Below are 15,873 nucleotides of genomic sequence, written 5' to 3'. Positions count from 1 at the left end.
AGTTCACTTACACAGTTCAAAGTGCCAACCGCAGTCTATGATCCTACATTCCACAGTATTTATAAGACAGGTGTGCCAGGCTCTATATATATATATATATATATATATATATATATATCTCCATAGTCACTACAGTATATTTCATCCAGAAAGAACGCGCTCTTCTCTTCCTGCCCTGGTGGGTTCGGAGAGACAACCCAATGAGGATTCTGGTATTTTGAGCCTCACTGGAGCTGATAAAATCCACAGTATTGTGTGCGTTTCTGAGCTGACAACCCAAGAAGATACTGGCTACAGCCAGCAAAAGCACCCTAAAATGCCAAAACAAAGATCAGGGACTGAAGGACAGTAGAAGGTTAAGCCTCTACGGAAAGGACAGAAACAAAAATGTTAACTAAAGGTTACCTTTGAATGGCAGGATTATGGTGATTCTAAGGGCCTTCTTTGTGTATTTTCTACAGTAAACATGTGTATTGTAATAGAAAAAAAAAAAACTATGAAAGGTGCTGTTTTTATAAAGTGAAAAGTGAAAGTCACTCAGTTGTGTCTGACTCTTTGCAACCCCATGGACTATACAGTCCATGGAATTCTCCAGGCCAGAATACTGGAGTGGGCAGCCTTTCCCTTCTCCAGGAGATCTTCCCAACCCAGGGATCGAACCCAGGTCCCTCTCATTGCAGGTGGATTCTTTCCCAGCTGAGCCACCAGGGAAGCCCTGTTTTTATAAAGGTCCTTCAAATTCAGAGATGTAATGTGGATATTTGGCCCATAATGTACACAAGGGAAGCAGGCTCAGTGGTGAGCATGCAGAGGGAAGCCGTGTGTTAGGGGATCCTGGGGACAGAGGTGAAGAAGAGTGGGGTGAGGGGCCAGGGACAGGAGGTGGATGCCCAGTTCCTCTCAGCTCTAGCCATTTCTGCCACAGAGAAACTGGATACGGGGTTGTTAGATCTTCTGATTCTCTGAGAGAAGCTAAACGAAACTGTTAAACAGTAAACATGGGCTTCCGTATCAAATGTTAAAGAAAAATACCATACAGGGCAAAGAAAGCATCTTTATAACAGTATGATGTCTTGTGTTACCAGTTTGCAGCCTCTCTGTTTGGTGTTTTCTTTTACTTGATCTCAATGCCAGTTCTGTGCCAAATTTTCTTCTCCTATTAGCGGACCAAGGTGAAAAGAGAACACTCACCTCTCCCATCTGGGGCCCAGAAGCACCCAGAACATCCTGATCCTCATAATCCTTGCTCTGGGGAAATATTAATGATTTAATCTCCCAAGCTCACTCACTCTGCTCTGCAGCCACACCAACGAGGTTCACAAACAAGACTCAGAGAAGTCTAGGCCAGCCTCACCCCCATCTACAGAAATAGGCAGTGCAATTCCCAGCCATGGGCGAGGTGACGGCAGAGGAAGTAGAGAAGTTTCTGGACTCAAATGTCAGCTTTGCCAAACAGTACTACAACCTGCGCTACCGGGCCAAGGTCATCTCAGACCTGCTGGGACCCAGGGAGGCAGCCGTGGACTTCAGCAACTACCACCCGCTGAGCAGCGTGGAAGAGAGTGAAATTATCTTCGACCTCCTGCGGGACTTTCAGGACAACCTGCAGGCCGAGAAGTGCGTCTTCAATGTCATGAAGAAGTTGTGCTTCCTGCTGCAGGCTGACCGCATGAGCCTATTCATGTACAGGGCCCGGAACGGCATCGCAGAGCTGGCCACCCGGCTCTTCAACGTCCACAAGGATGCTGTGCTCGAGGAGTGCCTGGTGGCACCTGACTCGGAGATCGTGTTCCCCCTGGACATGGGAGTGGTGGGCCATGTTGCGCTCTCTAAAAAGATCGTCAACGTCCCCAACACAGAGGAGGTATCCTCTTCCCCATGGGAGTGGGGGACAGGGAGGCATTATTCCATGGGGTTTGGAGGGGAGGTATACGGGACAGGGAGCTGTCAGCCACCAAGACTGGGCTGGTGACCACTTGACACTTTTCTTTCTTTTTTTACTCGTCTATTTTTTTTTTAATTAATTTATTTTTCGCTGCTCTGGGTCTTCGTTGCTCTGTGAGGGCTTTCTCTAGCTGCTGTGAGTGAAGGGCTGCGCTTCCTTGCGGCCTGTGGTGGCTTCTCTTGTAGGCGGAGCTTGGGCTCTAGGTCCTCCGGCTCAGTAGTTGTGGCGCACAGGCTTAGTTGCCCTGTGGCATGTGGGATCCTCTTGGACCAGGAATAGAACCTATGTCCCCTGCATTGCCAGGCAGATTCTTAAGCACTAGATCACCAGGGAAGTCTTTCTATTTGTTTATTGATAACTTTTTATTTTGAAAAAAAAAAAAAATCAGAAGAGTTTAAAATACAGTACCAAGAACTGTATATTGTTCATCCCAATTCATCAACTGTTTATACCTTACCCGGCTTCCCTCGTGGCTCAGCTGGGAAACAATCCACCTGCAACGTGGGAGACCTGGGTTCGATCCCTGGGTTGGGAAGATCCTCTGGAGAAGGGAATGACTACCCACGCCAGTATTCTGGCCTGGAGAATTCCATGGACTGTATAGTCCATGGGGTCTCAAAGAGTTGGACACGACTGAGCAACTTTCACTTTCACCTTACCACATTTGCTTTATGTCTCCATTTTTTTCTGATCCATTTGGGAGACAAACACAGACAATGTGTCCTTTTAACCCCAGGAATTTTTCTGTGTATTTTCAGAACAAGGACATTTCTTACATAGCCAAAGTACAATGATCAAACTCAGGAAATGTGACAGTCGTTACAATACTATTATCTAATGAACAGTCCATATTCAGTTATTTGCGAGTCGTCTCAATGATGCCCATTTAGCACTGTCTCTTTAGTTTCCAATCTGAAACAGTTTCTCAATCTATCTTTGTTTTCCATGATGCTGATGTTTTTGAGGGATATAGGCCAACTTGTTCTGCAGAAACGTCCCTCCATTTGGGCTTGTCTACTGTGTCTTCACGTTTAGATTCGGGCTATGCATTTCTGGCAGGACTATCACAGAGGTGATGTTATTTGTACTTTGTGCCTTGCGTCAGGAGACATAGGCTGGCAGTCATTACGGAAATGCTAAACTGACCACTTGGTTAAGCACTTGGCTCTGTCTTCTAAGAGTTTAGGGTTCTGTGAGATTCTCCTGGCAGCTCTGACAAAGACTTCTTTGATCACCTACAGCAAATCATTTAATGCAGTTCTCCCCATAACCATCTGCCAGAGTCCACTCCTACTCATCCTTCAGATCTTAGCTTAAAGTTCACTTCCTCAGGGAGACCCTCTCAGATCCTTCTGTAAGTTTCCTCCCTAAAACCATTTACCACAATAAGCCCTGGAGGCCAGGGACCATGCCTGCCTTATCGTCCACTTTATACCAAATGTTTGTCCACTTTATACCAAATGTTTGTCCACTTTATAGCAATTGTCCACTTTATAGCAAAGGTTTGGCACAAAGCAGATGCTCAGCAAACACTTAGCAAAAAGACTCACACTCAGGTAATTTTGCAATAATCCCTTTAACACCTGTCTCAACCCAATATTTGCCCTAGGCTGTCAAGGCCAATGTTGGTCTCATTTATTGCTGAACTGACCTAACCAGGAGCCTGTGTTCAGTCATTCCCAAGATCCAGCCTGGACATTTTGTGACTTTGTGTTCCCCTTACCTCTGACCTAATTTCAGATTAAAGGTCTTAAAATTAAAAGTTGGGGAGGTATGGGGCTTCAAAGATCATCTCATCCAGCTGACTTGTTTAATGGATGAGAAGTCTGGAGTCAGATCTTGAGAAGGGGCTTGCCCAAAGTCACCAAGGCATCAGAGCAGAGCTTCCTGGACTTGACATGCACAGATGTAAGAATTCCAGTGGATCATCTTTTTGACTTGGGTTCCTTTTTTGAAAAAAATTAATTAATTCATCATTTGGCCGCACCAGGTCTTAGTGATGGCACGAAGGATCCTCTAGTTATGGCATGGGAAAATCTTTAGTTGGGGCTGGCAAACTCTTAGCTGCAGCACATGGGATTTAGTTTCCTGACCAGGGATGGAACCCTGGCCCCTTGCACTGGGAGGGCAGAGTCTTAACTACTGGACCACTAGAAAGTCCCTTGAGTTACTTGGCAAGATGAAAGGCATAGACTTGGGCCTTTGTGGAACCTGGTTTTCTTTGAAGTGTGCTGGGCTAGATCTCCTATGGGATTCCTCTCTCCTTGGCCCTCCTAGGGTAAGGGTAATTCTGCACCCAGGAACTCTCCTGAGGACTCATTCAACTGGATTGGAATCTGTTCTCCCTTCAACTCTCTCTAGACTTCAACTTCTCTCTAGACTGTAGCCAACATGGGTTGTCACAGTCTTATAACTGATTATCCCTGTTTTACAGATGATGAAATTGAAATCTTTTCTCAGTCACACAGAAAGCGGCAGAGCAGGGATTTGAATTCAGGCACTGGGACTGGTGCCACACCCTTTCACTGCTCTGCTGTTCTCTACTTCCTCGTGGCCTATAAAATGAGTGCATTAAACTAAGTGCAGTGTATGAAAAAAAAGGTCCTTTTAAATTACATGGCAGAAAATTGAGATGTTAAGCTTTGAGGTCAGATCTGGGTGTGAATCAAGACTCCCTTTCTAATAACATGGCCTTGGCAAACTCTTTAGCTTGTTTGGGGTCACTTCCTAATTTGTAAAATAGAGGGAGAAAACCTAGCTTCTCTAAGTGTTGTTGTAGGATAAAATGAGATAATTCTTTCTCCTCTAGCAAAGTTCTTAGCACATAGTTTAGGCTCTTACTGACAGCTTCTGCTCCTTGTTAATATCGCTATTACTTTGTTGTTGCTGTTAAGGAATTTATTCTATGGAATAGATGCTGGACCAGGTCTGTGTGGGGCTTGGAGAGGAATCCAGTCTTGCCTTTCTGGAGCTTTCAGTTTAGATTCTGTTTGTGGGAAAGACAGAACAGAGGTGCTGAAAGCTTCTATGGACCCTGGTGTTGAGGGACTGAGGATTTTAAGTAGACTCTCTGATCCTAAAATATCCCTGAGAGTTTGATGAGCCCCTGCACTAAGCTTGCTGTTTCTTTGTCAGCCCCAAAGTTCACCCTGGACGGGATGGCTGTGTTCCCGGGAAGCTTTCAGGCCAGGCAGCCCCCTTGGTGTGTGCCTCAGGCCTGGAGTGATGTCATTTCAGGTCAGCAAGCCTCTGTCCTTCAGTTGTACATATCTTCCTCCTTGAGATATCATACTTTATTGGGGTCTGTGGACAGACACTGGGAGCTGGATGGAGAAGAAGCAGGGATATGGTGTAGACTGGGGGGTGGGTGGTCCCTGAACCACTGATAAGTGATACTCTTAGCCTTTAGCACACTTCCCATCAGCCCCCACCAAAACCTGAAAGTGGTTGTAATTACCGCATTGAAAAATGTGAAACCATGAATGGGGTTTCCCATGGTTGTAATGTGGCTCCCATGCTCTGACACATTCTTACTTATCCTTGGGACCTTCTCGGGGGCAACTTGTCATTAGGGCTGCCAGATATAATGTAAGCTGCCCAGTTGAATTTGAATCTTAGATAAACAAAGAGATATATTTTTTTTTTTTTGGCTGAGCTGCATGGCATGTGGGATCTTAGTTCCCCAAGCAGGGACAAAATCCATGCCTCCTGCGATGGAAGTGTGAGTATTAACCACTGGACCACCAGGGAAGCCCCAGAGAACTATTTTAGTATGTGTTTTGTGCTAATAACTGTTAAACTGTCAATAATCAATGCTGTGACTGGACAAGCCCATGTGGTTCTTATGATGAATGCAAGATACCCTTTAGCACTAGTGATCAGAAAACTTTGAAAAAACAAAGGCTTATTACTTATAAGACCTGGAAATTACATTGCATACCTGGGGCTGTACAAGAAGGTCTCATGTTACAGAGGGAGAGAGTGGGCTCTGGCCTAGGACTTTCATGAGGGTTGAGGGTTTCACAGGCTCACTCTGTATTAGCGAATTTAAAACATAAGAGCAGAAATTGAAATTTTGGTAGGAGAAAATAGAAAGCAAAAAGTGGCTCCAAATGATCAGTTATCAAAATCAACCAAGATCTTTAAAACAAAAGAGCCTCAGTGTGAGGAGGTGGCATGGCTCTTTAACTAGTGTGTGGCTGACAATGTGTCTATTTGAGATAGGCAGATAGCCATCTTTGAGGTGGGTGTCAGCAATCAAAGCCTAAGTCATACACTCACATTACAAACATGAAAACAAACGACTCCCAAGGGTGTCCAGCTCACACTACAGTACACCCTATGCAACACGTGATATACTAAGAAAGCTGTTTCCCTGAAATTCAAATGTGATTAATCCTGTGTTTATTTGCTAAATCTGGCAACCCTACTTGACGTTCAGTGCATGTCTGTGTATTTATTCTTTACCCTTTCTCCTTGGGAAAGCCCACAAGGCTTGTCTGTTCCTGCGTATCTTATTCACCACTACTGGTCCCCAAACTAGCCCAGGGCCTGGGACAGAGTGGTTCCTCATTACAGTTTATTGAGTGAATTAATAAGTCATGGCCCTTTCCCAGTGGGCTGTGATATTGTGATTTATAAAAAGAAATATTTATTTGGTCTTTGTCTTGGTTCCTGACACAGAACTGACCCTTGTAATTTCCTGAGTGATAGAACCATCTGACACAGAGCTCCTAAATCCCTTGGAGTTTCCTGGGTGGTAGGTGGTCTTTTGTTCTAATGAGAGGACTCTTGGTGGACTCCTGGATGGGGACCAGAAAGATCAAGCCTTGAGTAGACACTTGAAACCTTCAGCCCATCCTCTATTCTCTTAAGAGGGTTTTCCAGGTGGCCCTAGTGGTAAAGAACTCGCCTGCCAATGCAGGAGGACATAAGAGATGCAGGTTCAATCGCTGGGTTGGGAAGATCTCCTGGAGGAGGGCATGGCAATCCACTCCAGTACTGTTGCCTGGAGAATCCCATGGACAGAGGAGCCTGGCAGGCTATGGTCCATAGTGTTGCAAAGAGTCAGACGTGACTCAAGAGACAGCACACACGCACCAATGCGAGAGACTCAGGTTTGATCCCTGGGTCAGCAAGATCCCCTGGAGAAGGAAATGGCAACCTACTCCAGTATTCTTGCCTGGGAAATCCCATGGATAGAGGAGCCTGGCAGGCTACAGTCTAGGGGGTTGCAAAAGAGTTGGACACGACTTAGCAACTAAACAACAACATTCTCGTAAGAGGGGAGAGGGGCTGGAAATGGGGTTAATAATTGATTATGCCTTTGTGATTAAACTGTCATAAAAAACCTCAAAAGTACAGGGTTCAGAGAGCTTCTGGGCTGGTGAATACATGCATGTGCTGGGAGGGTAGTGTACACCCCAACTCCAGGGGACAGAATCTTTGGCACACAGGACCTTTCTGGATCTCACCTTATATATCTCTTTATCTGACAGTTCATCAGTACACTTATTCTATTCTAAGACTGTAAATGTAAATACTTTCCTGAGTTCTATGAGCTTTTCTGGCAAGTAATCACACCCAAGGAGTGAGTCACTGGAACCTCGATTTACAGTTAGTGAGGCAGAAGCACAGATAGCAGCCTATGACTTGACATTGGCATCCGAAGCAGGGGCAGTCTTCAGGGACTGAACCCTCGAGTTGTACGTTCCTGTTCTCCAGGTAAACAGTGTCAGAACTGAACTGAATTGTTGGATACCCAGCTAGTATCAGAGAACTGGTCAGTGTGGGGAAAAAAGCATCTACATATCTGGTGTGCCAAGTGTTGTGAATATGGTAGTTATGTGAGAGTAAAGGAAAACAGTGAGTTTCTTCTAGACGGTGACAATCCCATTTCTGAAGACTGAAGCTGAAAGCACTGTCATGTCCAGAGGCTCTTACATTGGTTGTCCTGCTCTCCTTCCCGCCCTATGACACCTGGAACCCAGCATGCCAGGCCAGAAAGAAAACTCAGAGAGGACCCAGTCTGACATGGTGATTTTACCGAAGAGGAAACTGAGGCTCAGAGAGGTTTCAACTACTGACAGGCTCATGAAGCCACTCAGAGGGGCCCCAGGATACCATCAATCCTCTGGGGGCTTTCTTCACATTATGGCTTGAATTGTGAATTCATGCTTTACATAATGTCCCCATTATACAGTGATAACCCACTGAGGACAACCTCCCCTTTCTTACGGGTCTTGGCAGACCCAGTGCCTCTCACAGACCCAGTGCTCAGTAAATATAAGTGGATGAATGAATCAATCCATCAATGAGCCGATCAGTGTATCAGTGAATGAATGAATGAATGCAGTGACTGTGCCATTTACGAGCAGGAGAATTGTCTATAAAACAGGGAAGGAGAGAGTTCTACATGACAGGGAAGATGTGAGAGTTAATGAATTGTCTGGCTCTGGGCCTAGTACATCATTGAAAGTGAAAGTCATTCAATAAATAGATATCATGGGACACACTGGAGCTTGGCACAGAGGATGTTTGAAAAGAGAAACTGGGTTTCCAGGAATGAGAAGCAGTCTTGAATTACTTTGGAATAAAATCTAAGCTCTTCCAGTGGCCTCCAAGGCCCTGTCACATAAGGCCTCTGCCCACCTTTCTGAGGGGCTTCCCTGGTGGCTCAGATGGTAAAGAATCTGCCTTCAATGTGGGAGACCTGAGTTTGACCCATGAGTTGGGAAGATCCCCTGGAGAAGGAAATGGTTATCCACTCCAGTATCCTTGCCTGGAGAATCCCTTGGACAAAGGAGCCTGGCTGGCTACAGCCCATAGAGTCACAAAGAGTCAGACACAACTGAAGCAACTTAGCATGCACGTAGGCACGCATGCCACCTCTCTGACTTCCTTGACCTCCAATCTCCTCACTAAGCAGGCCTTCTTCCTGTTTCTCAGATCAGTCAGTTCATTGTCCCCTGCTCCTTGGCATCCTCCGTGCCCTCTGCTTGGAATACCCTTCTGGCTGGCTGGCTCTTCTGAGCCTTCACTCTCTGCATTGCCTCTTAGAGAAGCCTCCCTACCTGCCAGGACTGACCAGAGCAGCTTCAACCTACCCCCGCTACCATCACTACCATGCTATAGCATCATCCAGTTTCTCTTCTTCAAAGCAGCTGTTTACTTGCTTTTTGTCTGTCCACCGCATTTGAGTGGAAGCTTTACTAGGGAAAGATATTCACCCGTCTTGTTCATTGCCTAAACTGCCTAGCATACATTAAAGGCTTTCTGTTAATGCCAACTGAATGAATGAATGACTTGGGCTTTCTTCTGCTCGACTTCTGATTCCTAGGCTTTAAAACAGATAGGTTAGTGACTTTCCTGGTGGTCTAACAGTTAAAACTGTGTTCCCAACGCAGGGGACCCAGGTTCAATCCTTGATCAGGGAACTAGATCCAACATGCTGCAACCAAGAGTTCGAATGCCACAACCAAAGAAAAAGATCCCTCATGCAGCAATTAAGACCAGGCACAGCCAAACAAAAAGTAAATAAACAAAACAGTTTTAGCACGTGGCCTTTAAGGTCCCTCTGCCGCTGATAAGTTGAGGCTCTATGACACAGCTGAGAACACTGTATATGCTGAAAATATAAGGATGCCAGTGATTATACAGACACCAGTCAATTGGCAGCTGTGCTATTTATGAGAAAGTTCTAGGGCTGAGAACTCAGTGGGAGAGAAGGTACTGGTGGCTTTAGTAACATTGGCCTCAGATGCAGGTAAGGCCCAAGTACTGCTTTCCTTGACAGAAGTGAATACTGAAGGACTGAACTGACTTGATGAAATGAATCTGGGCATGTCTCACTCAGGCTTGTATTCATCAGTTGTCCTTAGAGAGTGACATGGAATACCCTTATGGTTAATACCTCTTTAGAGATTTTGCTTAATCCTCCAACACTAATTCAAGTTGAGCACTACAGGCTTCTCTTAATTCCTTTACCCTTCACCTGGTTTGAGAGAGCTTCATCGACAACAGGGCCTGTTTATTTAGTCCCACTCCAACTGGAAGAATCCCCAGATGCAGAGCACCACATTCTGAACTTCTGCATTGTGGGAAAGTTCTAGTTCTAGCACAGCTGTGTGAATTGGCTCTGCAAAATACACTTCCTTCTCAGAACAGCCTGAACTGTACACATCTCAGCTGGCTTGTGTTCCCAGCAACGCTGACTGTTGGGAAACCTCGCAGTGTGACCAAGAAACAGAAAGGTGGATTCTTTTGGATTTAAGACAACAATTCACGCTCTGTCCCCACTTTCTGACCACCCAGACTGTACCGCCCTATACTGGCCTCCAAGTTTGCCTTCGGGGTGGGGTGTAGGAGGTGTGTGCTCCTCTGCACTCATACTGCTTTGAGCCAACCCTTATGTCCTGTGTTACTATTAACACAGGACATCTGTGTTAATTCTGTGTGAATTCTGTTAATTCTGTGTGATTCATCTGTGTGCTGGCCTGAATTTTAGTCTTCCCTCTATCCCCAGTGCTTAGCATAAGGCCTGACACAGAGCGGGGCTTCCGTTAAGATTTGTGGAATGGGGATATCCATTGGATTGGCTGTGTGGTGCTAGAACTGGATCGCAAAAAAAGTTGAAAGTGGACTTCCCTGGTGGCCCAGTGGGTAAGAACCTGCCTGCGAATGCAGGGGGTACAGGTTCAGTCCTGGTCTGGGAAGATTCCAGATGTCTCAGAGCAATTAAGCCTGTGAGCCAGAGCTACTGAGCCCAGACTCTAAAGCTCACGAACCACAACTACTGAGACCGTGTACTGCAACTATTGAAGGCTGAATGTTTACAGCCTGTGCTTCATAAGAGAAACCACCACAATGAGAAGCCCATGAACCGCAATGAAGAGTAACCCCCACTCGCCACAACTAGAGAAAGCCCACATGCAGCAATGAAGACCCAGTGCAGCCAATAAATGAATAAATAAAAGCTGGAAGTAACAAATTCTCTGGTTCAAAGACCCAGACCCAGGTCTACACTTATCCAGGCTTCCCTGAAATGAAGCTTCCCTGGATGAAGCAGCAGAGCTGAGGGCAGTTTCTCAAATCACATACACACACAGTAATAAGTAATGTTAATCTTGAGTTTCAGTTTCCCCCTTTGTAAGATGAACTACTAATGGTCCCATCTCTTGGGTTATTGGGAAGAATACAGTGAGCTGAGGCAGGCAAAGCGCCACACGCAACACCTGCTGGCAACTGTGCTGATTCTATTCACTAAGGTCTTTTCCTCACTCAGGTTTCTGATTTACATTTAACTGTCATCAATGGAAGAGAGCCTTCTCAAAATCTTCCTCCACAGACAAAGCCAACCCTCCACCTCCATCCTTGGGTCCCTCCAGTGCTTTGCTCACATCTCCATAACCCTTCATAAGCTGTATTTCAGACTTTCTTCTACTGGATTTTGGAGGCTTCCAGGGTAGAAATCATCTATAATAGCCTCGTCCCTGATGAGGAGTAGATGGAACTGGCTTCATTCTTTTGTCAACAAGAGAACGGGGAGCCTCTCTACCCCACCTCTACAACAAACTGTGGAAAATTATTAAAGAGATGGGAATACCAGATCACTTTACCTGTCTCCCGGGAAACCTGTATGCAGATCAAAAAGCAACAGTTAGAACCGGACATGGAACAACAGACTGGTTCCAGATTGGGAAAGGAGTACATCAAGGCTGTATATTGTCGCCCTGCTTACTCAACTTCTATGCAGAGTACATCATGAGAAATGCTGGGCTGGATGAAGCACAAGCTGGAATCAAGATTGCCATGAGAAATATCAGTAACCTCAGACATGCAGATGACACCACCCTAATGGCAGAAAGCAAAGAGGAACTAAAGAGCCTCTTGATGAAAGTGAAAGAGGAGAGTGAAAAAGCTGATTTAAAACTCAACACTCAAAAAATGATGATCATGGAATTTGGTCTCACCACATCATGGCAAATAGATGGGAAAACAATGGAAACACTAAGACTTTATTTTCTTGGGCTCCAAAATCACTGCAAATGGAGACTGTACCCATGAGATTAAAAGATGCTTGCTCCTTGGAAGAAAAGCTATGACCAACCTAGATAGCATATTCAAAAGCAGAGACATTACTTTGCTGACAAAGGTCTATCTAGTCAAAGCTATGGTTTTTCCAGTAGTCATGAATGGATGTGAGAGTTGTACCATGAAGAAGGCTGAGTGCCGAAGAATTGATGCTCTTGAACTGTGGTGTTGGAGAAGACTCTTGAGAGTCCCTTGGACTACAAGGAGACCCAACCAGTCAATCCTAAAGGAAATCAACCCTGAATATTCACTGGAAGGACTGATGCTGAAGCTGAAACTCCAACATTTTGGAGTGATGTGAAGATCTGATGTGAAGATCTTTCCCAGCATCTTTCCTGATGCTGGGAAAGATTGAAGGAAGGAGGAGAAGAACACAACAGAGGACAAGATGGTTGGATGGCATCACTGACTCAATGGACATGAATTTGAGCAAGCTCCAGAAGACAGTGAAGGTCAGGGTTGCCTGGTGTGCTGCAGTCCACGGGGTTGCAAAGAGTCAGACATGACTGAGTGACTGAACAACAACAGCAACCACGGGCACCTGGGGCTCTGGGTTGTTTTCCTGTCTTTGCTCTTCCTCTGCGCACTCATACTTGTCTTTGTCTACCTTCAGGATGAACATTTCTGTGACTTCGTGGACACCCTCACAGAGTACCAGACTAAGAACATCTTGGCTTCTCCCATAATGAATGGGAAGGATGTGGTGGCCATAATCATGGCTGTGAATAAAGTGGATGGGCCCCACTTCACCGAGAATGATGAAGAGGTAAGAGTGCTTAGGAACTGGTGGGCTGGCCATGCCAGCACATTCTCCCAGCTCACAAATCTTCTGACCCTTGCTATTTGCCCTGACCTTGGCTTTCCCCTCTGTAAGACAAGGAAGTTAGTGGTCTGATGATCTGTGAGGGAGGCAGGACAGGATAATCATTAAGATGTTGGGCTTTGGAGATAAGAATGTAGGGATAATGGTTCTGGTTCTGCTAATATCTGTTTGTCTTGGGCACGTTTTTCTGAACCTCAGATTACTTATTTGTAAAATGGGGCTGGTTTTATAGTATCTTTTATAGAGAGTATCTATAGTGTCTCTTGAGGTCATTTGTGGCCATCAGGATAACATATATACATGACTTATCACGGGGCCTGCAAACTCAATGAACAGTAGCAACTTCTCATGAACACACTTCTAATAACATTAACATTCTACATTCTGTGAGTTTTACCCTCACATAATGCAACATTTTATGAGTCAGCTTTCCACGATCCATCTGCTCATACTGTCTTAGATGAAGCTTTGAAAATATTCAAACTTATCGGCTGATGGTAGAAGTGGCCAGAAGAGGAATTTCTCCTTCTCATCTGTTTCTCCTCATGCTGTTTGATTTTCAGATTCTTCTCAAGTACCTCAATTTTGCAAATCTAATCATGAAGGTGTTCCACCTGAGTTACCTGCACAACTGTGAGACTCGGCGTGGCCAGGTAAAGGGCTTGACTTGAGGGAATGGACTGGACTGAAGGTGTCCTCTTCCTGAAGCACTGATGTGCTCAGCTAGAAGGCAGTAGTGACAGGAGTGCCTGGGAAGTATCGTGCAGTCTCTCCCAGCATCCCTGGGGTGCATGAGTCATGATGTCTGTAAAGCTGTAACCCAGAGTGACTGCACGTATAAGCTTTCATGTCAGCCAGCTTGTACTTGAATCCTTGCTAAGCCATTTACCAGTTCTAAGACCTTGAGCACACCATTTAACCTCTCCAAGCTTCAGCCTCCTCTTTTGAAAAATGGGGATAATTACGGGATAAAGTATGTAGGATACTTGGGCTCTGTCAATGTTTGTTATCATCGTTGTTATTAACAACCTAGGAAATAAAAGAATTGGAAAGAGTTGGATCCAATAGCAGCTGCCCCGTTATTCACCACTCTGAAGCTCAGTTTCTCCATCTACAAAACAGGGACAGCTATTCTTGGTTATTATGAGCTGCTGTTCTGTGCCTCAGGAACACTAACTGTGTTTTTGTATTTCTTCAGATACTGTTGTGGTCTGGGAGCAAAGTCTTTGAAGAGCTTACAGACATTGAGAGGCAGTTCCACAAAGCCCTGTACACAGTCCGTGCCTTCCTCAACTGTGACAGATACTCTGTGGGGCTCTTAGACATGACCAAACAGAAGGTGAGAACACTTAAGAGCAGACATTTCCAAGAATAGGTTAAATATATAGCTGCTATATATCAGGTGGAACCCAGCCTTGTGTCATGAATTTGGTTGCACAGGGAAATGGCTGGCAGGAGGTTATGAAAGGTTTTTCACAGGTCTTTTACACTGAGGAGAGGAGTACCAGCCTCTACAGAGGAAAAGTCATTCCAGGGCACAGGGGAGGAAAAATAACCTATATCTTCCCTAGTCCATAGGGAAAAAAATGAGCATGTGAGAAGAAGGCATGATGAGGTGGTAAAGGTGAGTGATAAAGAAGTTTCCATGTAGGGTGAAAATGCAGCAAGAAGAAAGTTGCCAACTTCAGAAACTGTCAGAAAATACACTCAAAGGTGGGCAGAAACCTTTCCTATGGTGAAAAGACAACCCTCAGAATCGGAGAAAATTATAGCAAATGAAACAACTGACAAAGGATTAATTTCCAAAATATACAAGCTGCTCATACAAGTCAATACCAGAAAAACAAACAACCCAATCAAAAAGTTGGAAAAAGGCCTAAATAGACATTTCTCCAAAGAAGGCATACAGATGGCTGACAAAAACATGAAAAGATGCTCAACATCGCTCATTATTATAGAAATGCAAATCACAACTCCAATGAGATACCACTTCACACCAATCATAATGGCCATCATCAGGAGGTCCACAAACAATAAATGCTGGAGAGGGTGCGGAGAAAAGGGAAGCCTCTTGCACTGTTGGTGGGAATGTAAATTGGTACAACCACTATGTAAGATGATATGAAGATTTCTTAAAGAACTAGAAATAAAACCACCATATGACCCAGCAATCCCATTCCTAGGCATATACCCTGAGGAAATCCAAAAGTGAAAAAGACACATGTACCCCAATGTTTATTGCAACACTACAATAGCTAGAACATTGAAGCAACCTAGATGTCCACTGACAGATGAAAGGATAAAGAAGCTGTGGTACATATACATATAATGTAATATTACTCAGCCATTAAAAGGAACACATTTGAGTCAGTTCTAATGAGGTGGACAAAGTTAGAGTCTATTATACAGGGTGAAGTAAGTCAGAAAAAGAAAGATAAATATTGTTTACTATTGTAATATTGTCCATCCCTGGTGGTCCGTTGGGTAGGACTTGGAGCTTTCATTGCCCAGGGCCTACGTTCAATCCCTGGTTGGGGAACTAAGAGCCTGAAAACCATGTGATGCAGCCAAACAAACAAGGAATCTAGAAATATGGTGCCTATGAATTTATCTGCAGGGCAGCAATGGAGAGGACACAGGGTCGGGGGCGGGGAAGAGAGGTGAGATGTATGGAGAGAGTAACATGGAAACCTATATTACTTTGTGTAAAATAGATAGCCAATGGGAATTTGCTCTATGACTCAGGGAACTCAAACAGGGGCTCTGTATCAATCTAGAGGGGTGGGACGGGGAGGGAGATGGGAAGGAGGTTCACGAGTGGGGGGCGCATAGGCATACCTATGGCTGGTTCATGTTGATGCTTGACAGAAAATAAAATTCTCTAAAGCAATTATCCTTCAATTAAAAAATAAATATTTTTTTAAAAGAAAATATAGATGTAAATCTTTGTGGCCCTGGATAAGGCAATGGTTTCTTGGATATGGCATCAAAAGCACAGGCAACAAAGGAAAAA

At 44.8% G+C, this 15,873-nt stretch overlaps 1 protein-coding gene across 1 annotated transcript in view; it reads left to right on the top strand.

The window, feature by feature from the left end:
- The window catches only part of PDE6A (phosphodiesterase 6A, cGMP-specific, rod, alpha), a 126,417-nt gene that overhangs the window by 49,056 nt on the left and 61,488 nt on the right, over positions 1 to 15,873 (top strand). Inside the window, exons 2-4 of the mRNA XM_010850549.1 lie at positions 12,651 to 12,803; positions 13,424 to 13,513; positions 14,059 to 14,199. Of these exons, the coding sequence (XP_010848851.1) occupies positions 12,723 to 12,803; positions 13,424 to 13,513; positions 14,059 to 14,199 (312 nt within the window). The 5' untranslated portion in view covers positions 12,651 to 12,722. The remainder of the gene's footprint in view (positions 1 to 12,650; positions 12,804 to 13,423; positions 13,514 to 14,058; positions 14,200 to 15,873) is intronic.

This window comes from Bison bison, unplaced genomic scaffold (genome assembly GCF_000754665.1).
Source record: "Bison bison bison isolate TAMUID 2011002044 unplaced genomic scaffold, Bison_UMD1.0 scf7180017864291, whole genome shotgun sequence".
Taxonomy (NCBI): domain Eukaryota; kingdom Metazoa; phylum Chordata; class Mammalia; order Artiodactyla; family Bovidae; genus Bison; species Bison bison.
This window is presented reverse-complemented; position numbering and strand designations above follow the sequence as displayed.